The 28,000-nt window shown below is 43.9% G+C and overlaps 1 protein-coding gene across 2 annotated transcripts; it reads right to left on the bottom strand.

The window, feature by feature from the left end:
- On the bottom strand, window positions 1-27,329 carry THSD1 (thrombospondin type 1 domain containing 1). Of its 2 annotated transcripts, none has more exons than XM_027723163.2 (5): window positions 27,162-27,329; window positions 21,210-21,348; window positions 14,907-15,872; window positions 6,698-6,856; window positions 1-2,379 (listed from the first exon to the last, which is right to left on the bottom strand). In XM_027723163.2, the coding sequence occupies exons 2-5, from the start codon at window positions 21,265-21,267 to the stop codon at window positions 1,004-1,006; spliced, it is 2,559 nt and encodes an 852-aa protein (XP_027578964.1). In that variant the 5' UTR covers window positions 21,268-21,348; window positions 27,162-27,329; the 3' UTR covers window positions 1-1,003. The 2 variants fall into 2 exon arrangements, with proteins under 2 accessions (XP_027578964.1, XP_027578965.1); XM_027723164.2 differs by lacking the exon at window positions 27,162-27,329 and adding an exon at window positions 16,226-16,277 and having other exon boundaries at window positions 21,210-21,260.
- Between the last annotated feature and the right edge of the window lie 671 nt (window positions 27,330-28,000).

Here is a 28,000-nt window from a genome sequence, read left to right as displayed (position 1 = left end):
TTCTCTGTGAATCACCAGATGTTGTCATTTTATTTTTAATTTTTGTTAACATAACAGGTATTAACCAATAATCTTGTTGTTTGCTGGTTTTGTTCTTAATTTATTTTGATCTTGCTGTAGTAGTATTGTTGTCAATATATTTACATTTAAAAAAATTAATAAAGGAAAGGATAATTATGGAAAGGATGCATGATTCAACAGTTCTCAGTGCTTTTTACAGGTAACATTCTGCAGTAACATTTCTGCAAGGACTAAAATCTGATCATCTGTTTTCTTTGCCCTCCCTGTAGCATGCCTTTTCTAAAAATTTCTTGCAAATATCTGTACATCATTGTTTTCCTGGCATAAATATTGACAGAAAGAAAATATCAAAGTCTTGAATGATGAAAAATGCCTCCTCAATTTTAAATTCACTCCAAGTATTCAGCATCAATTGTTTGCACTTCCATGCAACCCGCTAAAAAACCCTCACCAGATGACTTATTTGAGCAACTACAACAGTTCAATGACGCTAACCAGAAAAATGATAAAAACTGCTCACCACTAGAAGTTTGTCCTTTCTAAATGGGAAATCATTCATTAATCAGGGCAGATGGTTGAGGATGCCGTACAATGGATGCCTCAGTATGTCACAGTCTACTAGTACAGAGTCCACAAGGTGTGAAAGGCTAGATCAGTGGCACTCATCATCTTTGATTCATGAAACATGACTGCTTTAGGCAATAAAATCTATTGGCTATTCCTGGGTCATGTCTTCACTAACATGTGCTTTCCCAGCGTATTTTGTGTGTATTGTACACACGTGCATACAAAAAAATATTATATGAAAGCACTTTTCAGTAATTAGAAAGGAATATGTATCCCACAAGCCAGATCTGAGGCATTATTCCCTCCTGCTCCATGTGAAGGTAACGTGATTCCTGTTGCTTCTTCTACCAGAAGCCAACTGATCCAGCAGATTCTCTACCACGCATGCCCCTCCTGCAGGGCCGCAATGAGTCACTCAGATCACCAGCTTCTCAATGCTTAGAGTACTTGTTTCATCTTCTTCATTCGAACCAAAATACCCAGGGAGGTCAATCATCTGCTGCTCTGCCTCTGTTAAGCCAAAAGTACTATTATCATAAAAGGCAAACTCAGGGTCCAAGGGGAAGCTCTGGCACTTGTCCCTACGGTGCTGGGCAGGGCTTACACTCAGGCCTCTCTGGGAATTATCTTTGCCATTTGAGCCCGTTTCTTTCCGCCACATGCCTCTGGGGTTAGGTGAAGGGCCCCTCTTACTTCGGCTGGGCTCAGGTTTTTCAGCTGCCTTCTCCTGACCAGCAGGCTGGCGGTCAGTGATCAGGTCCAGCTTCCTCACTGGGGGACCTGCCCTGTGGTGGGACTTTGTGCCATGGCCCTGTGGTTCACACCCCAGCACAGTGTTGTGGGGCTGATCCAGCTTTTCACACGCTGGATTAGCATTTCTGGATTTTGGCCGTGTTCTGTCCTCCAAGCTCTGGTCCCATGTCCTGGTCCTGGAGTTGTAGAGAGGAGTCTGTCGGGGTGTGAGAGTGGACATGCTTCTCTCTCTGAAAGGCCTGGCCTTTTTAGTTTCATGGAAACTGGCTGTTCTTCTAAACTGTGAGTTTCTGTGACAGCCCCTCTCGGGCAAGTCTGCTCTGTTATCCTGGTGCTTGAAATGAGCTCTTCTTACTAGGGTTTGGGTAGGGCTCACTGCAGGATTGGCCTGTGAGAATGGAAAATCCAGCCTGGGGTGAGAGCTTTCCCCCAGGAATTTGTGCTGACTGGCTGGCTGGTCCAGAAATGGAGATTTGATCCGAAATTTGTTTGCTGCTACCTCCTCTTGGCTTTCCTGGCTCAGGGGAAGCATCGCGGTGGCACCAACAACTGTGTCCGTGAGGGGATTCTGAGAGACATGGTACACCTTAGTGGTCTCCGTCAGGCCTTTCTTCTTCATCTCTTTCAGCTGCTGTTGTGCCAGGCGGTAGCTGAAAATCGGAGGGATTATTTTTTGGGCATTTGGCTGCAAGTTTTCACTTCCAGAGGCATCATCTTCTTGGGCAAATTGGAGGCTTCGCCTATAGGTCAGAGGAATGTTAACAAGGGCATCCCCTCCTTCAGCAAAGCTGTCCCGCTGCTTGTTGCCTTGACAAATGTTCTCCTCGTCGGAGTTTTTCCGGAAGCCAGGGGAATGGACAGAGTTTCGTCGGACAGCGGTACTGCATTTTTGAGCTCTGCAGAGTTTCCTCCAGAGGGTGATAAGAATGGTGGTAAAGATGATAAACAAGCATACAGAAATACCTGTGATGGTAACTATATTATCTGCTTTCCGGTTCTCTCCTGGCTGGACAGGAGGCGGGGTGGGAGGCTTGACAGCTGTAAGAGAGAGCACACATGTCTGTCAGAGTTGCACTGGCATCAGCATTTTGGTACTTGAGGATGGATATGTTACTACAAAGAAAAAATAAGCAATTAATACAGTACAGGAAGTTGTCTGCCATTAAAATGTGCTCACTGGAGATGACTTACTACAGATGACTTCAAACTGGCCCAAAAAGATCTACTTACTTTAAACCAAGGTGCCCATGGACCTTTTAAATGCAGCCATTACTTTTTCCTGTTTTGCCATTTCCATAAGGCATTCCTAAATAAGTGTCAAATGGGATAACTCTATTTGCCCTTCTTTATTAAGTACTTTAAGATTGCCTGATAAAAAGTGCCATAAAACAGGAAAAAAATAATTCAACCGAGGCTAGGACTTCAGGTATCACTTTATTTTTAGGTGAGCTTAAGTGGGTGTGAGAATTGGAACGAGTTTGAAGAGCAGAGAGGCAGCGCTAGCAGAGACAGTGTAACTTTTCTAAGCATTCTTCTGAGGGTGCTTCTTCCACCACTGTCTGGTGCCATAGCCCCAGAGGGCAAAAACTGAACATGTCACAGCAAGCTCTCAACTGAAAAGGCCATTGCTCTGGTGTCCCTAGCATTCTAGGACTGACACTCTGCAAACTTTTCTTCACTGAGAGGGTGCCAGCCACTGGAACAGGCTCCCCAGGGAAACTGTCATAGCACTAAGCCTGCCAGAGTTCAAGGACCGCCCGGATGATGCTCTTAAATCATACGGTTTAGCTTTAGGAAGTCCTGTGAGGACAGGAAGTTAGACTCAGTGATCCTTATAGGTCATTTCCAACTTGAGATATTTTATGATTCTGTAATGAGAACATTTCAGAGCTGTCCACATCCCTATTTAAACCTCTCACCAGCCCACTGCTCCACATTACAGATAGCCGAACCAATAAGAAACTAATGATTCTTTTTTGAATGAGGTCTCTAGGATTTCAGGTGCAGCCTTAAGCAGAATACAGCATGGTTGAAAGCAGATTAATTAGTCCAGCAGCTAATTTTAGTATCTGTTAGCACTCCCCAATTTTTTGGGGTCAGACATCAGCTCTGTAAAGCCACGAAAATGTTGTTGGAGAGCAAGGCTGGTCAGTTGTACTTGACAAGAGCTGGCCATAAAGCTGTGAACTCAAACTGAACCACTGAACCACCCTGCCCTAGTCTCTTGCTTTATCCAGAAGCCAAAGCCTTCTATAAGAGCAATAGACAGTCAGTTGTAAAACTCGGCAGGTGCTCCTGCCTGAGCCACAGTGACTGCCCAGGCATAGGAAATGCAATTGCAGAATAATGAGAAGTAGACACCACATACTTCCCATAATTCAGAAAAAAAAATATTCAACGGCAAGCTGGTAGTGCAGCTTTTACGTGTGCAGGACGCATAAATGCACTGATAAACACAGGCCAGAAAGTCTCAGGCTGCTAAAAACAGACATGCAGGGTGCTGGGTTAGGCAGGAGGTCCATTTCTTTGACTCAGAGCTACCTGACATCCCCAAGCCCTTTAAAAAATCCTGCCAATGAATAAACTTTGATCTTTGTGTCACTCTGAGAGCTTGAAAGCAGCTTAAAGAACAAGACTGATGAATCTTTTAGGAGGATCTCTAAAACTTGCATTCAGCCCAATGCTACCATGCCAGAGCCCAGAGCACTGCTGTTCTGGAGGCTTGATCATGGAGTGAACAAGCTGACCTCAGGAAAGAAAGCAGGACCAGTATTTGCTCTGTTAACTCCAGCAGAGCAATTCGTTCGTTTCTCATCCTTCTCTCAGTCCTGTTGCTCACGGCTGTTTTCCAAATACTCTGTTCTCCATTTGTAATGCACACTGTGCTGCGTCATTTGGAGCAGACAGCTAATAGCTTAGCAAACGGCGAGGTTCAAAACAGGACTTTGTCGCTGTGGATCGCCTCTCTCTGCACCTCATCGTCCCCTGCCCCTACACTCTGCTGGTCTCACTCATACAGCCATTTGCTCCATCTGCTGGACTAACGACTGCAGAGTTATGCTGAAAACAAAGCTTGTCTGCTTTGTAAAGCTGCAGATAGCAGAGGTGGGAAGGGTCAAACTCCCAGCTTGAGATCAGGAGCAGATGAACACTGTAAAGTCACATTGTCAAGTCACTTCTCAAGCAACCTAAGATTCAATGGGATAAAATCATATAGGTGATTCTGTAAAGGAAGCTGGGAGCAGGAGGATTAGAAACCATGTGCAAATGAGAAGCGAGGTTTTTCCTCCAGATGATTCCACAGGGTACAGATGCAGGCTTCCTGTGCATTTGATTTTATATATATATATAAACCCTCTTTATTAACCCAGAGACCTCACTGGAATTTGAGGACTGTCCAGACCTGCTGAGTGCTGTCATACTGTAACTCAAAGCAGACTGCCACAGGCCTGTGAACTGTGCATGCACAGGAGGTTGACCTCTCTGGCAACCATCACATACCTTGCACAGTTGCACACCTGCATGGGAAGACTGACACCTCTGAGAAGGACCAGAGAGGCAGGTCACCTCTGTGCATGTAAAGCAAGGTGCACACGCAAATCACGTGCCCAGCACATGCTCTGCATGCACAGACCCCCTCTCTGGGGAGCTCTGTGCACCAAGACTACTCTCTGAGCTCCAGAGGAGGGCTGTGAAACTGGCTGGCAAGGAGCCAAACCAAATTATGTACTCACAGACATACCTCTCCAGCAGGTAACAGGAGGCATGGAATAGCACAGCTCAACATCAGCTTTAGAAAAACACTAACCACCCACTGCATTTTGATGGTGACATTACTGCCAACAGCAGTCTGATAAGAGTTTGGCATAGGGAAAAAACTAGCTCTAAAGCAGGACATTAGTTTTAAGCTGGAGCCCAAAACATCTGAGTTGTTCCTCTCTGCTTGAACTTACAGCTTTACAAAATAAGCAAACCCACATGGCCAGCATTTTCAAGTCATTAAAAACATCAGACCTGTTAAAACATTCCAAGTACTGCACAAAACGCAATCCCTGGCTTGATGGAATATAATTTTTAGTATTTTCACTTCACCCAAACTTTTGTTCAATACAACCCATTTCTTAAAAGTGCTCCACAACACATTTCAGTCCCGCCTGTATACTTCTGAGGCCTTCGTCCTCAGACACCTTGAGGCTGGTTCAAGCCAACACCTCCATTAAAAACGTAGTCCTGCCCTCTTCTTGCTCCAGCTACACATTCTCTCCCCCTGCTGTCCTTCCCTTTTCAGTGGCACAAGCATTGCAGTGGTCACATGCTAAACAATTTCCCCACATCCCCAGACTGTCTATTTTTTAACTGGCTCCATTCCAGTTCTCCACACTGCACTTGTGCAAGCAGAAGGAAGTACATGCAAGCAGCCAAAGCAAAGGGTAAGGCATTGCTCACTATTTAATATCTTAAAATACCTTTTAAAATACAGCCCGAGAGCCCAGGAGCCTGCACAGTTCCTGGGCACCTTTCCTTTCCCATCCCTGAACCCTTGGCACCTGTGGGACACAAAAGCATGGGAGCTTGTAGATCAACTTTCTGAGATGGATCTCTGGGGACCCTTGGCATCAGCACACTCTTTTTCAGCAGGGAGTTTTCAAGAAGCAGAAATTCTGCATGAACTCAGCACCAGCACCCTGCTAAAAGGAGCACTTCTCATACCCCTCATGGTAACTATAACCACCTGACTATGGTGCTGGCACAGCCTCATCCATCCTCACTGGAGGCTGTGCAGCTGCTGGAACACCGCTCTCGTCTTACAGGAGGTTCAGATCTCTTGTAACTTCACCAACTTGCCACTCACCAGCAGCAGCCAGCCTGCAATATCATGGACCAACAGCAGTGACAGGCTGGTGCACAGGCAGTCCTGGCACTGCCACCTCAAAAAACTCACAGAATGGGAATCTCACACCACAGGTCACCGCTACAACCAGTACTCTTTTTAACAGACTTTTTAAGAGATTCCCACTGCCTGGAGTGGCTTTCACTACTGAACACGTTCTGCTAGTCCCAAGATCTCTCAGCGCTTCTTCACCCTCTGGCCATGATGGAGATTTTAAACTGCTTCCATGGCACCCACAGCATTCAGAAATCTTATGCCTTGGAGCATTATCTCCAGCTGTCCCACAAATGCATGGAGGCTTCCACTCTACTCCATCAAGCACAAGAATGTGACAGCCCCCTGAATCAATGTGACTGAAGGAGAGAGCAGATGTTTCTGTTTGACACAGCCCTTCTAACAACAGGCCCTTTCCTTTTGCCAGGGCAGTCATGCGACCAGGGGGAAGAGGACAGCAGAGGTACGTACACGCACACTCCTCCAGCGAACACAGGGAAGCCTCCCTCGGTGATCCAGCGCAGCCTGGGTTTGCTGGCGAGGAGGTGAGGCACTCTCGGAAGCGCTCCCGGATGCCATCCCCACAGGTGACACTGCAAGGGCTCCAGGGCTGCCACGGGCTCCATGCTTCTACAAATAAAAAAGCTCACAGCAATGAGGAGTGTGTCTGCATCCTTACCTTTAAAGACACAGCCATTTGTCTTCCTTTTTAAGAAAAACAGCAATAACTAACTAAAAAATGCAAACAGCAAGACCAAAAGAGCACACAGCATCCAGAACCTGCTCCTGTTCCCATCAGAGTCTGGGCCAAAGCTTCCACTTGTTGTTTTCCTTTTTTCCCCCCAAGCCCCAGCCTGCAACACAGTGGTCAGTCAACTGGCAAGCAAGTTCTGCCTGGAACAATAGCAAAAGGAAATGAATCCACAGACCTTTGGAGTGGGCTGGTAATTTATATATTAATCCAATTCCTGCCTGACAAACAGTGCATTTACAGCAGGATAACTTCATTGACCTAAGTATAGTTACTGCTGATTTATATGACTTTGACAGGAGGATAAGCCTACAAGGCCTAATGAAATGGCAACGTTGCTTTTTCTCTTTATTATCTTCTCAGCACATGAACATGTTATTGAATCATTTATTTGACAGTTTGCAGGTCTCTTTGGTTTATTGCTTATGGTTATGCAATTAACTCAAGATGAAATTTTGCATGTGCACTTATTTATTTCTAGTGGAGGTTCTAATATTACCTTAACATTATCATTTTTAATGCGTAATAAAATCCCTCTTTTTCTTAAGACTACATCCTCATCCAATGTTCAACACTCAAACTTTATAGCAGTAAGAAACCAGAGAGAGAAAGAAGGGACCATTCCTACCCATTTCTGACAGCTGTGACACTGAAGCAGCATCACAACTTTAAATTCCAAACTAATGCATGAGTTCAGGTACAATTTTAAAGAACAAAACCCCAGGGGACCCTGCTATGGCTCAGTTGACTTGGTGGTCTAGTTTTGAAATCTGGCAGGAAAAAAACCAATAGACTACTTAAGTCCATTTCACTGCTCGCAGATTAAGTAGAAAAATATCTGAATAACTTTTTTTTTAAAGTAGATCAGGTTTGTTCAAAGTTTGCTCTTTTAAATAATTTATGGTGCTGCTACTGCCAACACAGGCCATGATTTTTAATTTTAGTACTGCTGCTAACATGCCCCTGAGCCCTTGACCAAGTTACGATGCTACAGGACTAGACAGTGTTGCATGACTGAAAATGGCTTTATGATTTCATGTTATATTGGTTGCTGCACAGTTCATAGTGTGTTATTATTTTTAAGTATCTCTAACAAAAATAAATACAGCTGTGTTTCAATAAACATGAAATTTTAACTGCTTTGGGCCCTGTCCTACAAATTTTTGTGAGCATGCCAGTATGAGTAATGTTAATGCGAGTAGCCTGACAGCACCAGCAGGGCTGCTCTCCCGTGTGCAGGTACTCACCTGCACTGCAGGACGGGGCACCAATGTGTTGAGCTTACACTTGTGCTGTCAGCCAAGGCTGCAAAGCAGGTGTGGCACATACTCAAGAACATTTGTGTCCATGCACGTTCCAGTGCATTTGCCTCACCTAATCCACAGTGGAGATGGGCATGGTGAGACACCCTGGTGGTGCTGTGGTTTTAAGCCCACACAACACCAAATGACCTTCCCAGCTGTTTGCCACTGATTCCACTACCCTACTGCGATATCCGTGATCCCATGCTGTATTTCACTTGTGCTCTTCGCACACCTCTCTGCTTTCACCCTTCTGTCTCTGGAGCTGGGGAGCTGCAACACCAGAGAGAGCCCAAAAGCAGGCTGAGCTTTCACACTCCTCCTTCAGTTTGCAGCCATGCCAGTTCCTTGTAAAGTGCAAAACGAAGGAAGATGGTTGGTGATGTCAGGACAAAAAGGAATCAGAGGATGTCAAGGAGGAGGGAACAGAGGAAGTCTGTTGGGGTAAGGAGCCCCACAAAGGTACAGGCTCTGGACAGTTTGCAAAATCACATCAATTAGCAAGCAAAGCTATTAGTGAGGGCAGCAAGAAAAAATGTTGATAATTAGTAGTCAGTCAAGCACTCATTGATCCCTCCTCAAAAAAGGACTTCATGGTATTACGCTATTTGGGGATCTCACAACACTTTTCTTCATATCAGTATGAAGGACTCCAGCAGTGTCCCTCACCACTGGCAAAGGGGCTAGTTGGAGAAGGACCTACATCCTTGCAGACTACTTTGTGTGAGCAGCTTGGTGAATTCCTGCCAAAATTTCCAGTGTGTGAGCTAACTCATTTCCCTCTCTCCACATTCCCTGCTTGCTTAAACGTCTGTTAATTAGAGTCAGATATAGAGCCAGACTCAGAAAGATTCTGGTTGCCTCCAGTGCTAACACTGGCGATAGTGGAGGGTGCTCGGCAGTCTCCACATTGATGCCTGTGGGTTCCAACATACAAGAACACTTAGCAGGAGTAATTTTTTCACATTGACGTCAAACCTAAGATGTGCCCATTGCTCCCAGGCACTTTTCACTGACTTGGGCTTTGGCTAAAGGCACAGAGTTCCTTAGCAAAAACACTTGGCATCCATAACTTTGGGGCTAAGAAATGTGCCTTAAGCAATAGGAGAGCAAGAAATGCTCCAGCTGCAATGAAAGATGGGCGATTTAAACTTCTGCAACTTGCTCTGCAACCTCCTGCAATTACCAGAATGTAAAAGAAAATGAAGCATAGTTTATTCTCCCCCAAGAAAACAAATGATTAACCTCCATTTAAGATAAACAGATTGAAAGTGCCAGGGGGAAAACCAGAAGGTATGCACTGCAAACAAGCTCTAATAAGCGTGAACTTTTTTCACATACAATTGAGGAATCAATTATCAACGTGAAGACTGATAAGTTAGTTTGAAACAGCTGACAGTTGGCAGGTCTGCCAACATAAAAGATACATGCAATTAACTGTGTTAATTGTTGCTCTGCATAAACACCTCCCCTCAAATTTCTGTGCTCATAAGACTTTGTGCATGCAGTGCTATCCATCAGCATAGTCAGCAAGGGACACTCAGCATCATCCCTCCAGCCTGATGCACGTGATAGTCCTATGCACTTCGACAAGGCCAGTGATACGGGACAAAATCACTGATTATTTACAAGTTCACGTAAACATCTACGCTAACCTGGGGAATTGCAAGCTATTTTTGGAAGCTGAGATCAGTTTACATGCATTATATGGGTGTTTGGACAAGATCTTGGAAAACACCTTTCTCAGCCTTCCATGGATATGAAGCCTGGGTACACCGAAACGGCGGCATGTTCCAACAAGTTACTAATTTGGACAATGAAAGGACAAAGATCTCTTTAAAGGAAGAAAACGTAGACTCCGCCTGGGAAAACTACAGTCTTTTCCCCACAAATAGGCATGTTTAAGAATTGTAGAGGCACAGCCTAAAAATTATTTTTTCCAGAAGCTAAGAGCTCAGTGACTCTGTAACACCTGATTTATTCCTACTGTGTAGAGATGAAGCATTAACTGACACAGAAGTGGATGGGGTACAAACCAGCCCATTCCCAGATCCCCTGCATTTGCCTGTTTCTAAATAAATGCAAGCCAGGTGCAGATTTAGGCTGTAGAGCTAATTGCTTCCCAGACAAGCAGGTCTGATTCATACAGTTTTATTCAGGGAACAAAAATTTGATGGAAGTTGTATGCCCCTATCTAACCCCCAGATATCCCACTTACTCCTCTCCTCCCTTACAGACCACTTTTCCCTTCAGAAGGTCTTCCCCTGACTTCCTCTTTCCCTTTTCTGGCAACAGCTGCATTTCTTATGCCCTGTTGACATACCGATAGTTTCTCTGACAGCTAGCAAAAGTCAGATGAACAAAATTCATCTCTGCTGTAGGCAAGTGCAAGAGACTTCACTGGGAGTCACACTAAAGTTGAAATTGGTCTCCGGAGTGTAACTAAGAACTGGAAAAGAAAGTTAATTAACAGCAAAAATTTGAAGGAAATATGCCTTTTTCTATGCTTTAGCGTTACTGAATAATTTTATCCCTCTCATCACAAATGTTTCAAGTAGGATACAGGCTAGGACATGGAACATCCTTCTAAGGAGTGCAGAAGTCTCACTGCTGGGGACGCTTAAAACCCAGATGAGCAAAGCACAGGATAAAGCATTGAAAAGAATGAGCCTGCAATTCATCTGCTGCTGGGTAAGATGGTCTAACAGAGTTTCCTACCTCAGACATCCAAATAATTGGGTCAAACACTAGGAAAAAAACAGCTGCATGACTCTAAGTCACCTGTGTCAAACAGTGAAGAGCCCACTGAGATGAATTAAGTGACTCACATCTCATTGTTAATTTTTTCACAGGTTCTCCATTTAGAGTCTACAGAAAGTTGCACAAGTGCTGGCTCATGTTTAATGGATGTATTCCCCACCTTTAACAGATATATTCACAGTCTTAGATAGCACAGGGTTTCTTGTGACACTCGTTCTGAGGCTGATGGACTGGGCCGGGAGACCTGCTGCCCTGGCCTGGTCAGGGCCACTGGGAGCTTTCTCCTTCCTGCTTCAAGCACAAGCCAGATTCCTGTTCCAAAAGGCTGTACTAAACCTGGCTGGGATGAGGAGTAAAGAGCAGGATTGACAAAGGATCAGGAATATAACTGATGTCTGATATATGGAAAATACACGTGGCAAAATATCTTCTTTTATCTCATCCTCTGTGGTTTGGATGAAGATAATTTTAATAATTTAGGAACTTTGATATTTTACAAAACAATATCTCTTCTTCAAAACAATAGAGCATATGCTAAAATGAAGTAAGAACTGGCTGAGTGACAGATTGGATATGCAACTGTCAACAGAAAACCATCACCGAGTGAGAATCCATTTGGAGAGATTCCAAAGGGATTAATATAAGGTCCAATGCTTCCCTAGTTGACATGAAAATAAATATAAAACCATTACTGAGAAAATATGTCACTCCTGTAATGACAAAAGTAGATAGTGCAGTTGTGTGGAGCACCATAGGGTACTGGCTAAGTTAGGATAATTCAAACAAAATAGATCATAAATCAGCAGAATGAAAAATGAAGGAATGCAAATTGCACCTGCAGGATGGTGGACTACATACACAAAAACAGTGCAAGAGGAGTTTAGAGGGTGAAAGTTATGGCAAATTTACCTAATGCAATTGGTGGAATGAAAGCAGAGGTAGGGGTAGGGGGAGTGCTACTGCTCAAGCAGCATCAGTGAGGAGGGACAGATGAATACAGCACCCAAAGCTAGTACCCTGGACATCAAATAAAAGTGAGTATTTAAAATAACAGAAAGGGAGCCAAAGAGAATCAATAAATTAATCAAATCCTGAAGAAATGTCTTCCAATTAAAGACTCAATCTTTTCAGTTTATCTCAGTACACTGAGATAATCTGGAAGGACTGAGATGACCTGGATGTGCAAACGTCTTCATGAAGGGAAGACAGTGGATGGGAAACAGCTATCAGAAAGCAACAGAGTAAAAGCCAGTCACCAGAGGATGAAGCTAGATAAGCTTCAGTTATGAAACACAGAGTTTCCCTTTTTAAAGAATAAATAAATCAGAGCACAAGATTGAGAAAAATTACCATAAAAGTCTCTGTTTTGTGGTGTCTTCAATAAAAAACTGGATAACTCTTGGGACTCAACACCAGGGTAACTGAATAAAAATGAGGGCCCGTGCTGCACAGAAGCCCAGACTAGGGTATTTATCACTTCTCCTTGCCTTAAACTGAGTTCAAGAAGTCCAAAGCAGAGAATAAGAGACTTGAGGCGAGGTCTCTGTTGTGTAGCAGTCGCATGTTTTACTAAGGGGTCTGAGTCTATGGAGGCCACTGCACAGTGCCCTGCAGCAGAGTGAGAGGGCTCAGGAGTGCACTTTCCAAAGGATCCAGGAGGCAGATAGCCAGCACAGGCAGCACAGGTTCACTCTGTCTGTCGTGGCTTCAGGCTGATGCGCCCCTCCCAGAACACCCCACTCTTTTCAAATGTCGCCTGCAGGCTTTGAAGTCTCACAGATACAGACAAGAAGTCAGATGTGCTGCAGTCTAATTAATTTCAGGTTGACATTTTATTTACGACTACATGGTGTGGTTTTGCTTTCATCGGCTTTATAGAGTTGATATTATTATCGTGGCAGCTATTGACTTAACTCTGCTCTTCACAGGCATAGCCTGATTCTTTCGACTGTAGTTGTAAGGATGATGCTATTGGGGAACCCAAGGAAACAGAGCAGATTGCAGGAAGCCATTCCTTAATGCAGATCTCATCAATTAAAACAATTAAATATTGGGCACAGAAACATATCTATATTATATGCTAGGTATTTATCTGTCAGGGCAATTATGTAGATCATATCAGTGTAACACACCACCCAAGCACAGAGGAAAAATTGTCTCTTCCTTTTTCCTTGAGAATTATCTCCATTACGAAAATAATATGCTTTTATTTTTAGATAGACTTTTCTATGCCAAAGGAAGAGGGAGACTGCCAACAGAGAATGCAGATGGGAAGTTAAGATGAAGGGAACTAGGTACTGAGTTTGGCATGTGTTGAAAACAGAGGTCATTTTTAGTACAGAGTGTTAATTAAATAGCTAACAGCTTTAGAATTTGTGAAAGAGTACCAAGTAAGACCACATGAAGCTATGAACCTAATTAAGGTAGGCTGTGTCTGCACCGTGTGCTCTGGAGCATGTCCTACACTCTAGGTCTCCTCATGATGCCTCTCAGATACCTGCCCATGAAGTGCAATGACCATTTTTTGGCTAGAGTTCCTGCACTTCCTTTTCAGGGAGACCAGGCCGGGGAGGTGAGGAAAGTGGCGCACATCTCAAACCTTTCAACCCACTCTTTGAAGTGTACAGATGGGAAAGATTGATTTGTTACCTATAGACACAAGCCTGCTCCAAATGGGAACATTTACTTTTACATTCCACGGTGCAGGCACGACAACCTAACCCAACCCAATCCCAATTACCTTGTGCACATACAGCCCACCCCTCACACTGGTTGCCTTTCACAAATGAGTGATGAGAAGGATATTTAGCTCATCTGCTTCCTCTGCCATGCAACTGTGATTCATAGACTCTGTCAAACCACGGACTGCCACCTCTGATGCTACAGCTGCATAAGATATAAAAATAGAATGGATAGAAAGGTTTTAAACAGGTCTGAGGAATGGGCTCAAGCTCTGCCTGTGTACTTAACTGTGATCACTCCTGACCATGATCATTCATACTCTTGGGCACAGTTATGGCTTCTGCCAACGAGCATTCTGCCACGTTTGACCACGGTCCAGAGGACTATATGGACCACAGACTATCCCCAGCTGGCAGCTTGTATGATTCTATCCTTTCCTCTAAGGAAAATTTTAGCTATATGAATGTGACCCATGATCTACCAGGTGGCCTGATGGGTCAGAAAATGCACCCTGGTCTGTTCTAAGCAGTAGACATGTCTTGAAAGGCTGCTTGAAAAACCTGCAAGCTGTCCAAGTGACAGCTGTAGCCAAATCCTGATTCATCTCACCAAAATTTGTGCATCTAACAGGTAGGGCTCTAAACTTTCACAGCAACAGGGCTAGAGAAAAAGACACCCAAGTGAGGATTCAGCCCATGTATTTTCTATACCCATGAATCACCCTTGTGAGACGCCTTGACTAAAAATCTAGACAACTATCTAGTGTTGGACCTTTGGCTTTTATACACTTAAATGTAGGTAAGACTAATCCTACCTTTAGAGTCTTCCACAGACCAGATCTACAGCAGTAGCTTCTTTAGTCACTGAGAGGAACAAGCTTCATTTTCAGCCAGACTAGATATATAAAACATTCAAAATGCCCTAAATGGTTTTGGTTGGTACTTAGCGTTAACTTAGTGCAGCTTTAAGCTATCACAGTGGCACTTACCACCAGATATCCTCGTGTACACCTCTACATAACAGTCTATCGTGTTGCCACCTGCATATGACATTACAACTATTTTGATTGGTGTAGGAGATCCAAAAAGTACCTATTCAGTAAGGGACACCACAATCAAACCTATTTACCATGTTGGCTGGGAAGAGTGCTGATTTTAGCTAAAAGAGGAAAAACATCAGTACAAACCCGTATTCCTTTGGATCATTATACACTCCTTAACTCTTGTTGGGAAATAGCTTCGGTTTGAGAAATTAAAGAGGTCAAAGCAGTATTTGTTCTTCCCCACATCAAACAAAGTGCAGTTAAATTCTGTCCTGTTGTCTCCTGGGTGAAGGGCGTTTTCATACAGCCAAGTTGTTCTTTGACTTGGATGCTTGAGAGCCTCTTTATAGACGACAATTTTTCCACTGATAGAAGCGCACGGTGGAGAGATTACGAAGACCTGAACCAAAGTTTTGCATGTGGCTTCTGCTGCCACAACCAGTCTGCATCCAAATTTGTGCAGAAGATCTACAGGTCCTATGGAGGCAATGACGGAATGTGTTTCTAACGATGTGAGTAACACAGTGAGGTATATTTCTTGACCAACAGGTGGGCAGTCAAACTTTACCCACTGGGACCTAGAGAGTGGGATTCCTTTGCTAGTTCTAATGCCCAGAGTCTCATCCGAGCTTACTCTTCTGAATTCATAAAGGGTGCTGGTGAATATCACATCCAGCGAAATCACAGTCTCGTTCATGGCACACAACTGCTCATTTGTAAAAAGTCCAACCTGAAGGGAGCTCCCAAACACCTCTGAACTCCTGTTCAAATCAATGTGAAACACAGGCCATTCCACATGGAGGGTGGACACGCTGCTTCTGCTCCACTGGGCAGCACTGCTGTTATCACTGGGAGAGACCATTCTGAACAAGAAATCACCAGCACTCTTGAAATGGAAACACTCAAATTCTACCGTCCCCTGGGACTGATTTGCTGGAAGCTGTTTTCTTGCAATTATCTCATTGGTGCTGGCATCCAGCAAAAGGATGGATGCATACTCTGCTGTCACATTACCACCATTATAGTACTGATATTCCACAGGCACTGTGTCATTGCTGAAGGCTACATGACCTGGGCGCTCCAACAGGAGATACTCCACTTCGCCAAGAACTGAAAGGAAAACAGTTTCACAACAGTATTAAGAACCAAGCAGACAACTGATTGTTTATCTACCTTATGGAAGAAAACAAATATTTTAAAAATCGATATTAAAAAGCGGTTTTCAATCTTTTTCAAGTGAATCAGTTAGCAAAAAAAAAAAAAGTTCTAGCCACTGCAGTTAGAGCTCAACACCTCTCCTTTGTGCAGGGATGTGATTTGGAGCAGCTCAAAGTCCACTGCAGTAACATGTTCAGGAAGGTAAAAAAGAGTATTTTAAAGTAAACCACAAACCACCCAAAAGATTCACAGAAAACTTAATTTATCAGGATAGATTCTCAAACCTCTCAACTTCTTTCACTTACAGATTCTTAAAGTCCACTTCACAGAGGCCAGCTGTTTTTCCATTTACTTTAGCTATAATTTAGCAAAAAAAGAACAGTGGTTTCTTAGTACAGAAACATGAAAAATGTCCCCCAAATAAAATAAAAGACTGCATGATGCTTTTTGAAGCCTCTTCTCTTTCTCTGTCTTATGAATCTTTCATTTTGCTCATTTGCATTGCAGACACTTGAGTGAAAGCTGAAAATAACAGTGATGGTGACTGCAGCACTTTTCTTGTCTCAAATGTGGTGCAACATGTCTAAATGACATCATTTCATTATAAATGGCGCAGTCTTTTCAAATTCACTTCTTTCACGACCATGTTTGTGCAAGTTGCCAAATTATCCTGAGACAGGCTGTAACTAGTGATGATATCTGAAGCAATGAACTGGGAAGATCCCATTTCCGTTCTTAGCTCAGCTAGCTTTTCTGTGTTGTCTGAAACCTAAGGATTTCAGACACAGAAAGGTTATCTGAAAAATGGGAACTGCATACATCTATTCCTGATACAGAATGCCCTGTGAGACATCTTTATTTAATTGTCTGGGAAAAAGCTTCTGAGTCTTGGATGGAAGGTGCTACGGAACTGTAAAATTTCAGTTAAAGCAATCCTTTCATAAGTAGTATCAACTAACAATACTTTGACTTGTTAAATCTGTTACACATGTCTTAAGATTACCTCAAAGAAAGCTTTGCTGGAAAAACATCGCAACTGCCAAGGCAAGCACTCAGCAGTCAGGAGTAGCAGGACTCATCTCACATAATATTAGACGCCTACCACTCTAAGCTTCAATTTAAGTTAGTCACCTTGGATTCACTTTCTTCTCAGCAGGGAAAATATTCAGGAAGAAATTCATCTGACTGGCTACAGACATTTACATCAGGGTGGGGTGCAGTGTGCAGTAGAAAAAAAAGAGCCTATTACTCACCATCAGCTATAACATGCCCTTAAAATAACCAGCTCCAACCACACACATAAAGTCCTAATAAAGGTGGCATGCACAGTCTCACACATATAAATAATGCATATACTCTTACATATATGTACTATAACTCAGTCTTTCATTTGCATTTCCACAAGATGCTGCTTCATTTGGCAGATGGATGGTGCTCATTACCAGAAGGCTCTTTTGTATTCATTCTTCCATGGGTGGTCCTATGTATTATTGACTCCAAAATCCATCCTGATAACATAGAATTATTCATTTCCCCCATGGACTCTTCTATTGTGCTCTTATAGTATATTAGTGAACTAGAAATATTAATGAGTTTGTTCTTCCAAAATCCCTGCAAGATGAGAGGATGTCACTACCTTGTTTAGTGTGTTAGGAACCAAGGCACAGGCACAAAGGTGAAAACTGTCAAGTATTAACTAATTGTGGATGCTCTCTGAAAGCGAGGACCTGATTTTAAATACAATGGTCCCTCAGACATCCAAAGCAGGATCCCACTGATTCCAGCTCTGGTGAGCACATGGCACCCCAGCAAACCTGATCTCAACTTGGACACTCAGAGAATAAGAAATAGACCCTAAGTGCCTGTGAAAAACGTCTCTATGAATTGCCCAGCAACACATTCTCCTTGCTCTTCGCGTTCTGGTTTTGCCATGTGTGCCTCCCCATTTTTTACAGCCCTGTTCCTACCATCATCTACCGTCAATATCTCTTGGGTACCAGCCTAACTCCATTACTGTTATCACAGTTCTCCAAACTCCTGCCCTCATCTCTTTACCATACAGCTTTTACCTTCTACGGTTCCTTGGGCCTGCTATTAACTCTAGCACATTCCCACCTTCCTTACTCACTGCTAGCATGACATCAGGGAGCACAGGACAATCAACTCTAGTGTTCAACCGAATTGGGGAACTATGTTGCCCTGGGCTGAAGCATGTTGTAAGGGGCTGGCAAGAGGAGCCAGCAGGCTTGGGGCACACTTGACCCTTCAGAGAACCTCATTACTAACTCATCTGCAAGGATTTAGATCTGTACCAGATCTAGGCAACTCTTAATAAGGACAGCAGAAAGCATGTTCCAGGCCCCTGTGAGCACTAAGAAAGATGAAGTTCTCACAGCTATGTTAGAGCTTCCCAGTGAAGTGGTTGAGTCGCTGGGGTTTTGTTTCTCTGGGAGTGGGCAATTTCTCTACAAATTACAGAGATGCATTTCTCTACAAAGTAATTGGCTAGATTCCACTTAGCTGAAACATTATAAAGGAAAAAGAAATCACACCATGGCAAAAACCCAGCATGAAAAAATTCAATTTTAAGCTTTAAACTTATAAAAAAACCATTCAAGTGAAAGTAATGAAAATCACTGATGTTTGTACCTACTGCTTTAGCATTCTAACTCTCTTTTACAACTGTCTTGACTCTCTTGCACTGTTTTTTTATTTGGAATGGCTGAGACAAGAAGTAACAGCACAGTGCATGCAGGTGGGAGGACTGGAGAGAAGGGCAGGGAACTGCCATATCCCATCAACCCCAATGTAGATCACTTAGGAAGTGAGGAAAGTGAGCATTACTGGAGCTCAGCACCGGAGAGCTCCGGCTGGTGCACCACAGTTCACAGCATCCTTTTCCCCATGTTTGGTAAACAGCACAAGAACTTTGCACTCTTGGACAGCCCACACAGCACTTTTTCATGATGCTCCCAAAGGCACCTCTCAGAAGCAGCCAGCTTCCACCACAAGCTCCTTCAGCTGACCTCCAGCCTACCATTTGCCCATGACTGTGTCACGTGCCAAAACTTAGTCCCAATTGTTTGGACAGCCAGTCAGAGGCAGCTTTCAATGCATTTGTATATTTTTCTTTGTCATTACAATGGTCTCCCACTGCAAGAAGCCTGGATGTGGTGCCAACAATCTGCCAGAGCAGTCTTTGTAAGAACTCACTCTTAGAAAGATCAAAAGAAAACTCCTTGTTGTGACTGAAGAGCAAGAAGAATTACTTGAGGAAGCTATTTGGATACTTACTTATTTTTAAGAGTGCTTAAGCCAACTTGGGTTATGCTATTGGCTTGTCAGCCACCAGTAGCACAGAGCTAAGAACAAAAACATCAGTAAAAATGATAAGAAATGAGAATACTATTTTGTTGTATGTTAGGGCTTTTTTAGCACTACGGTAATTTTTCCAGAGCATACTGGAAATAGTCTTGTCTGAAACAGAGAACTACATGAGTGAAATAGCTATCTAAAAACCATGTACACGTGATACTCAAAGATGTGTATATGCAGAACTGTTTGGAAGTAATTTTCTGAATTATGGACTGCCCTTTAACTGGAAATAAGGCAAAGGTTGATGCACCTAAAGTTTGCAGCAGAGATTTAGCTCATTAACTGCATCTTGTAATTACATACTGCACTATGCTCTATACAGTTCAGGAATAATAGCTTTTACCTGAGTCAACTAGTTGTGAATGCCTACAGGATTGGCTCACTAAGAAACAGTGCATATTGCAATCATTCATCTCACTTTTTGACTTCAGTGAATTTAATACTTACCTTCACTGTGTTACCCGCTCAGTGCAGTATTCCTAACTGGGCTGGTTAACTTTGTCTTAATAAAGTAAGAAGTGGTACTAAAAGGCATAGAGAAGTGTCTCCACTTCTACTGGAACTAAATTCATCTAAAAGATGGCAATTCTTCTACAGGTTCTTTACATCTTCTAGTGATCCCTTGTTCTAGAGCAGAGATGGAGCAAGCACAGAGGCATGAATAGCACACTTAGCATTCAGTCATTAATCAGATTTTTCTCACTTACATATGAAGAGCAATCTGCGTACATTTTTGGTCCATTTCTCTCCTTCGTAAGGTATCTTCAGCTCTTTGGTGCATGAACTACCTGCTGCTACAGCTCTTTTCATAAGTGGGGATTAACCACTCCTTTTCCCATTTTTCCATATTGCAGACATTTCAGCAGTGCAAGCTTAATCCTTAGCATGGTTTGACAATGTGCTACAGCTGTCACAATGCCTGCTTTTAAACTAGGAATGCAAATTTCTAAAACATATGTATTGTTTAGGAACGAAGAGTCCCATTTTCAACATTTCTAATTCCCTGTGCGATAAGGAATTAATTCCCTTTGCAAATCTACTTCCTACTTATTACATTCAAGAAAAGGATAAGACACTATGCATATGATGCCCCTCAGCTTGTAGACATCTTGCAGTTGTCTGACTAAACTTAAGATGTCTAACCTCCCTCCTTGGCAGCTGAAGGTGAGAAGGAGGTGCTCTTTCATTCTACGCATCTCTGTTGCAGATGGGTAGGAGATGCTTTCAATATGTGCTGATTTGTGCATGGACTACTCAAACGAGACTGATTGTCTCTGACTACCTGTCTAATTTTATGTGACCAACACTGAATGATTATGAATATCACCCTTTCGATTCTTACATGGTCAGAAGAAAGAACACTTCTGTTGTTCTCAGAAGCTCTCTAAGTGGCAGCTTAGGTCCATCAGGTGAGGGCTCACTCAGCCATAGCAGGTTGCCTGTACTGTAGATGCTTACATCTCAGCCAACCATAGTAGGTTCCTTTTCCAGTAATGGAGAGAAATAGGTAGTTGTGTGGCGCAGTTCTGCCCATCCTAGTACGGATACCTAAACCAGGTCTATTTTCCACGATGTTCATTAAATATTATGAAAAATAAGTCTTACAAGCAAATACAGTTCTAGTTGCTGCTTCTATCACAGCCGGTCCCTTGATGCCCATGGAAATCTGTTCATTTATCTTGTTTAATACTCTGAGCAAATTTACAGCAGGAAAGGTTCCTGCCACTCTGATCTAAAGGGACAGTTTACGCAAGTTGCATTTTCCACCTAAATACTGCATAAGATCTAACTTCTGTGCATATCAGTGGTAGCTTCTGTAGCATCTGATTTCAACAGATCACCTGGAAACATAAATCCAAAACTATCTTGTGAATGCGCATAGTGTAGTTTTCCCCTGACAGCTCTAATACTCACCGTAGTCACAGAGCACTACTAACAATAGATTTGAAAAATCTTTCAACATCTGTTTCATTCTGACCAGTGAGATCCCAGGTTCTTTTACTCCTCATGTCCTTCTTCAGCTCCAAAGTGCCGGCACGTTTTCCAAGAACACCTATAAGTTAAAAAATTACAGCTGTCTCGACTTTGTTTCACAAAATACAAGAAGACAGACATCCCGCTAATAAGCATAAAAAGAAAAAAAACCTATTAATCAACATTTCTCCCCCATCTACTTAAAATTACTAACACTGTATCAGTGGATCTGAATAAGCACAACTACAGTTCACTATGCAATAAATTTTTCCTCCTGAAATGTCAGCTCCTGAGCCAGAACAACAAAGACAGATCACAACACTGCACTGAAGTAACTGCTGCTGTGCATGTCTTATACTAAGACCAAGGCTCACGATAGCAAAATAATGAATATTTTATACAAAATATAACTCTGATCTCAGCACATGTCAATATTGGAGATTTACTGCTGCTTCACAATTCATATCACTTCAGGCTTCGTTTCATAACTGCTTTCAGGCATGAAAGAAGCTCAGTAGCAAACTACTTTTTTGGTCCTCAAACTCCTCTGTAATTCAGGTCTGGTAATATATTTAGTGATATTACTAGATTTATAAAAGACCTATAACTGCGTTTCATGTCATTCAGACTGATCAGATGGAGAAGGTGCTAACTTTCACTTTTTCCTCCATGATTTTTTAAGTTTACATTCAGCCTTGGCTAAGCCAACATAGAGTTCTTTTTGGCAAGTTTCCCAGTTTTATGTCCATGTGGTTTAAACTAGTCTTTATGAGTCTCATAACAATTAAATAAAATAGGTTGGAAGCACAATGATAGCAGCAAAACCAAACAGTTTGCTTCAAAAACATAAGTAGGAGGGAATCTAAAAAGAGAAGTTCTAACTCAGAGGCCATTCTCAAAATATAAGAATTGCTCTTCTGTGTTTCACAGGAGCACTTGCAGGTCAGTCTTACTGTGCTAACCATCACACAAACATGCAAGAAAGGTCTTGATCCATTAAGTTTACAACCTAATTTTATGAGAGAAATCTGGCACTGGAGCAGGCAGAAGTTAGGAATGAGCAAAATTGTGGAGAATAAAGGTAAAACATAGGAACCAAGTACAGCAAAAATCAGGTACACCTTTAGGAATCACAAATGAGGTATTACAACAATTACATTGCTCGACTTGTTGAACTAAGAGGCAGCAGATGTGTTATTTGAAAGCTTTTTGAACTGCTCTCTGTGCCAAGTGGCTGGAGAGAATAATTTCTAGGAAAAGACTAACAGTAAAAGCCCATTACAATAATAGCTGTACATATCTGAAAGGAATAATCATCATCTGGCCCATGAACTTGACAAGATTCCAGAAAGTATTAGATAGGGACAGTGATACCGTCACCACCCACAATTTCACTTCATACGCTGTAAATTACAGGAAGACAAACCTTATGCCTCAAGAGACGGGCAGGCTGCTAGCAGAGGGTGGTGGAGAGCCAGCCTGCTTCCTGGAGCAGCCGCTCCTTAACTGTCCCAGGCTACCGGCAGCAGGCACAGCATCACATGGGGACACCATTCCTAGCCTGTTATCGTTCCTGGTAATTAATCAGTTAATCAAAACAAAGAATCGAGGTAGCTCAAGGAAAAAAAAAGCGGGTTTCAGTTAAAAAAAATAATTGCAATAGATGCCTTGGCCTCTAGCACAGCTGCTCAAGGAAAATAGTAGAAGTTATGTGGCATTGCTGTAAACTGCTCTGAAATAATGAGGGGAAAAACTACTTTGTGGGCCACAACCGTGATTGCGCTGGATGATTTAATGGATCCTTTCCATTTCTAGCTTTCCAAGCTGTGTATTTTTCAAATGGTTTTTACAAATACTTCTTTCAGAGAGTCACACACAGGCAGGTGAAATTCAAATAATCCTAATCTCAGTCTAATGAGCGACACATTACATGGAGGAAGTGAAGCTATGGAAGGGACACCCTTCCTCTGTGTTATCTTGGCTTGCTTGGGAAAAGACTCCAGCATGCAGTGTGGGCTAGAACTCAGGCTAGAACTGGAGTATTTGAAACAGTACCAAAACTAACTTTCAATTAGTGAGATCAGGTACCTCTGGAAGCCTAGCCCGGGGCTACTTCACCCTCTGCACACCTCTGCCATCACTGGATTGCAGCAGGAGCCCTCCCACCTCACACACATATAGCCACTTTAGGCTACTGGCTGAAATACAGCCCTGCTTTTGAACAAAGCTCCAATTAAACTCTCTCCTCGAACCCTCCCTGAGTTCTTGCACCTTTGTTAGCTCAATTCTAATAGCACTTCTAAATGTAAGAATTGCTGGCCCATTTTTGGTGTATTATTGCCCCTCTCCTTCTCCTCTCCTTCTGCACAGGTTTGTTCCTCTCCCCTCCTTCAGTTTTTCCCTCCTTTTGCCTCCTCTTAGTTTTGGACAGGCCTTACAGAATTTTCCTCTCTCCTCTGTCTTCCCTAAGCCAACTTCTTTCTAGATTTGTTTTCATTTTTAGGTCTTCTTCCAAACTCACCACATCTTTCCCCCCTGTTCTATTATTTTTCCACTTTTCATACATAAAATTTTTCTTTTTTGAGGCAGACAGTGCATCTGAAATGGCTTCTACTCCATTCAGATCTTCTACCTCAAGTTCATTAACTTAATGAGATGAAAAATGATTGAACAGAGAAGGCTATCAGACTTGGAATAATTGGCTTTTTTAATTTATTGCTCCCGTGGACAAGTATGAACTGAGGCTCTATTGTGTGAGATGCAGCAGAAGCACAGCAACATAAAAAGATGCTTTCTTCTTCCAAGAGATGGTGTAATGGACTGACTGGAAGTGGAAGACTTCCTCTCCAAGAGGAATTTGAAATGACAGATGAGGAGGACATAAGCCATAAAGTGCCTTGGAAATGAAGACCAAGAGGCTTATGTGTAACGCAAATGACACAGGAAAACTTTGAGTCCCTGCTCTGCAACAGATTTCCTGTGCGATCTTGGTCACATCACTTAGTTTTCCTGTGGCATAGCTCTCCATTGAAGACAGTACCTCACTATCTGGTATAGGTATTACAGGAATAAATCCACATCAACTGTGAGGCTTGCAAGCACCACAGTGTCATGACCTGTGTAAGAGCCAAACATGAAATTTAAGATTTTATTTACAATATTTTTTGCAAATAAGTAACAGAATAGGTTACATATACTGTCTATTAGAAACACATATATTATTCTATTCAAATAATGCCCCTATTTCTCTACATCATTAAAATCATATAGTATTTTGTGATCATTTTGGTTTCACAAAAAAGCTCCTAAAATCAACTAGCCCAAATCAAAAACAAGCCCCAAGCCATCTTGATTTATGACTCTCAATACTTTCTGCAGCAGTACCCAAGGCCACAGTACAGATATGACATTTCAGAAACCTGCCACATCTTCTGAGAGCTGTCACCTGCTGATTGAGCAGTTACCACCTTCGCCAGCTGCAACCGTATAGCATTCAGTGCCTACTCCCACATCCTAAGGGGGATGAGAGGGAAATGAGCCTTGAAGTTATGAAAGGGACATCAGGAGTTAATCAGATCCTCCATCCAAGCACTGAGTGTATTGAGAACACAAACCCATGGCACTCGACACCTCTGTGCTCTGGAGCCTCATTCATGCAAAGGGAAGTGCCACTGATGGATCCCATATTTCCCCCTACCCATGAGCACCCTCAGTCCTCCTCCTCTTTGCAAACGTCCAACATGAGCTGAGCCCTCCCCTGCCCCAGCCCAATCCTCCTTTGGTAATAGGCCTGTCTTGGCTCATCTCTTCTCTGAGCACAGCCCCGGTTTCTCCTTGTCCCCCAGACCCCATAGCCCCAAGTGAAGGCTGACCCAGCCATGGCACAGAACTTAGGGCACACATGAGAGCAAGGTGGGAGAAGGGCTTGGGAAGGAATAAGTGTGTGTGCAGGGGGCTGTCAGGTTGAGAAGTAATCCTCTTGGAGCCAATCTGCCTCCCCTACGAGCACTGCCCCAAGCAGCAGCACCTATTCCAGCCACCCCAACAGACCCACCAAGAAGCCAGCCAGCCATCTGGAGTGATGCTGTCAGAAAAATAAAGGTATTTACTGGAATTTAAATCAAGCAAAATGTTGACAGAATGCTGGGGGATGAAAAACAATGTCCTTAATAGCTGTCCATTAGTTAACGTATTTCAGTTGTATTTGCAACCCAAAATCTGCACAATTCTGGCTGTGCATGAGAGGCTGACAGTAAAATAGGCTAGAGAGAGAAAAGCCTCAAAGTCCCTAAATCCTCCCTACATTTCACAAGCAGCACTAACAGCAAAAAGAAATGTGTATCTGCAACATTTCCTCAAATTTAAGGTATTTTATCTGTATGGCAGGAAAGAGATTAATTATTTTCAACCAGCATACACTTATTGCAATGGGATTAGGCAGCTATTGAAGTGTTACTACCTGCTGGGAATTTCAGAACTTCTCATATAATCTTTCTCCTCTGACATTAAAGAGGGAACACCTCAGGTATGCATTACATTTTATCAAAATCTAATCACTGCTGACCAGTCAGAGTGGTCAGGGCAAAAATATGCCACTTCTCAGAAGATATTGAGCTTAGCCAGAAACATATCTATGTGATGTCTGCCACAGCAGGGGGCTAGAGCTGACATCCTCAAAGGCATCTTTCATTCTTATTTACACATCCAACAATTTTACATTGTTATCAGATAATGACTTTATTAAAATTATGCATCTAAATTCACTAGGTTGAAACTGACAGCATCAGATCCCCTGTGTACACAGAAAAAAAATAATAATTAGCTGGTAAAGCCTATTTTCATTAACATTTGGGGTCATATCCCACAAAATCCTGGGATTTCTCAGCCCCGTTCTGATAATAAATCAGCAATTCATGAGCTAGCTGGCCAGCAACATCCGTCCTTTGAAACCAAAGGGCTTACAGTAGATAGAATATATGGATAATATTTACTTCCGAAAACGTACAGCGAAAATAAGCTTACTAAGCATAAGGAGATTTGGGAAGGTGTCCAAGAAATAATAAATAAAGAATGCAAAGAATTAAATATATTAGATCAGACCTTATGGCATAAGGGAAGGAACGCAGTCATCCGTTCTTTCCCTCCCCCTCTAGAGAGTTTTCCTTTTTTTAAAATATGTATTGTACACTGTTTCTGGAATTCCCCTTTTAGTGCAGTTTATTTTAAAGATCACAGTATGGGGAATACATATTGCACAGCTGAAACACTGAGAAGTACGTTTGAGAAGCAAGTCTGAAATATCGTGAAGTATCCGTGTTAAAAAGAGAACTGGGAAGCTTTCTCCTACGGATTACCTTGGTTTTAGCGTTTATTCACACGGTTTCGTCTGGTCTAGCGACTGTTACAAAGTAGAAACCACCGAACACAGTGAAAAACACTAAAATTAATCCTACTTATCATGGACTGATGAGAAACCAGTGCAGTCGCTCCCCATGCCGGTGCTCCGAGCACCTCGGGAGCGCTGGAACACCGGGGCTCCGGGCGGGACGGCCCGTGCCTCTTGGACAGTGGCGAACATAGGAAAGATCTGGGCGGCGGGCAGGGACAAAACCAGGACCTGCAGTCACAGGGGTTGTTTTTAAAATCCCCCATAACCGAGCGTCACGGCGCGGTCCCGTCCGCGCCCCTCGCACCGACCGACGGGCTCTGCCCTGTCCTGCCCTGCCTGTGCTCACCGGGCTCCGCGCCGCCACACGCCGGCCGGCCGGCTCCGCGCCCGGGTCTGCCCGGGGCTCCCACCGCCCCAGCCCCTCGTCACCGCCGCCGCGGGGGGACGTGCCCGCGCCCCGCGACCCCCGGGCTCGGCTCGCCCTCCGCCCGCCCCGCGCTCACCTCCACGCCGCTGCCCGCGGCTCTGCGCGGGCGGAGCGCCCGGCGGGATGAGGCCAGAGAGAGATCCTTCCCGTGGAGGAGATGCCGCCGGGGCTGCCCTGGGCGCTCGCTGCCCTCCGCCGGCGGCGGCGGCGGCGGCGGGAGCGCTGAATGGCGGCGCGGCTGTCAGCGGGGCGCGGGGCGCGGCGGGCGCCGAGCGAGAAGAGCCCGCGCCCCTGGCGGCGAGGCGCTGCCCGGCCCTGCCCAGCCCAGCCCGGCCCTGCCCTGACGGGCCGCACCGCCCTCACACGCCCGCCCGCCGAGCTGCGGCGGCCCCTGGGGCAGAGGGCATTGGGGAGGGGCGCGGCCGCCCGCCGAGGGGAGGACGCCCCGAGAGCCTTGGCCGTGTGCACCCCCGGTCTGGGCCGGCGGCCGGCCCCGATGAAAGCCCTGCCGTACCCCGGTGCTGTGCGGTGCGGTTTGCATCGCAGCCGTGCGGACCGGCTGAGGTCACTCGGTCTGTTCATCCTGGAGAAGAGGAGACTGAGGGAAGACCTCATCGCTATTTACAGCTTCCTCATGAGTGGAAGCGGAGGGGCAGGCACTGATCTCTTCTGTGGTGACCAGTGACAGGATCTGAGGGAATATCATGAAGTTGTGTCAGGGGAAGTTTAGGTTGGATATCAGGGAAAGGTTCTTCATCCAGGGGGTAGTCGGGCACTGGAATAGGCTCCCCAGCGTATTAGTCACAGCACCAAGCCTGACAGAGTTCAAGAAACGTTTGGACAATACTCTCAGGCACATGGTGTGACTCTTGGGTCTGTCCTGTGCAGGGCCAGGAGCTGGACTTCAGTGATCCT

The sequence above is a fragment of the Pipra filicauda genome, unplaced genomic scaffold (assembly GCF_003945595.2).
Source record: "Pipra filicauda isolate LSUMZ 115617 unplaced genomic scaffold, ASM394559v2 scaffold124_size2119055_pilon, whole genome shotgun sequence".
Classification (NCBI taxonomy): Eukaryota; Metazoa; Chordata; class Aves; order Passeriformes; family Pipridae; genus Pipra; species Pipra filicauda.
Note: the sequence above shows the minus strand (reverse complement) of the source record. Positions and strands in the feature narration are given on the sequence as shown.

What these genes read in the sequence shown, in the direction of transcription:
- THSD1 (XM_027723163.2), bottom strand. Translation starts at nt 21,267, where the DNA reads ATGAAACAGATGTTGAAAGATTTTTCAAATCTATTGTTAGTAGTGCTC. An exon ending in AGTAGTGCTCTGTGACTACG is followed by an intron (nt 15,873 to 21,209) that starts GTGAGTATTAGA and finishes TTTTCCTTTCAG; the next exon opens with TTCTTGGCGAAGTGGAGTAT. An exon ending in AATGATCCAAAGGAATACGG is followed by an intron (nt 6,857 to 14,906) that starts GTTTGTACTGAT and finishes TTTTATTTGTAG; the next exon opens with AAGCATGGAGCCCGTGGCAG.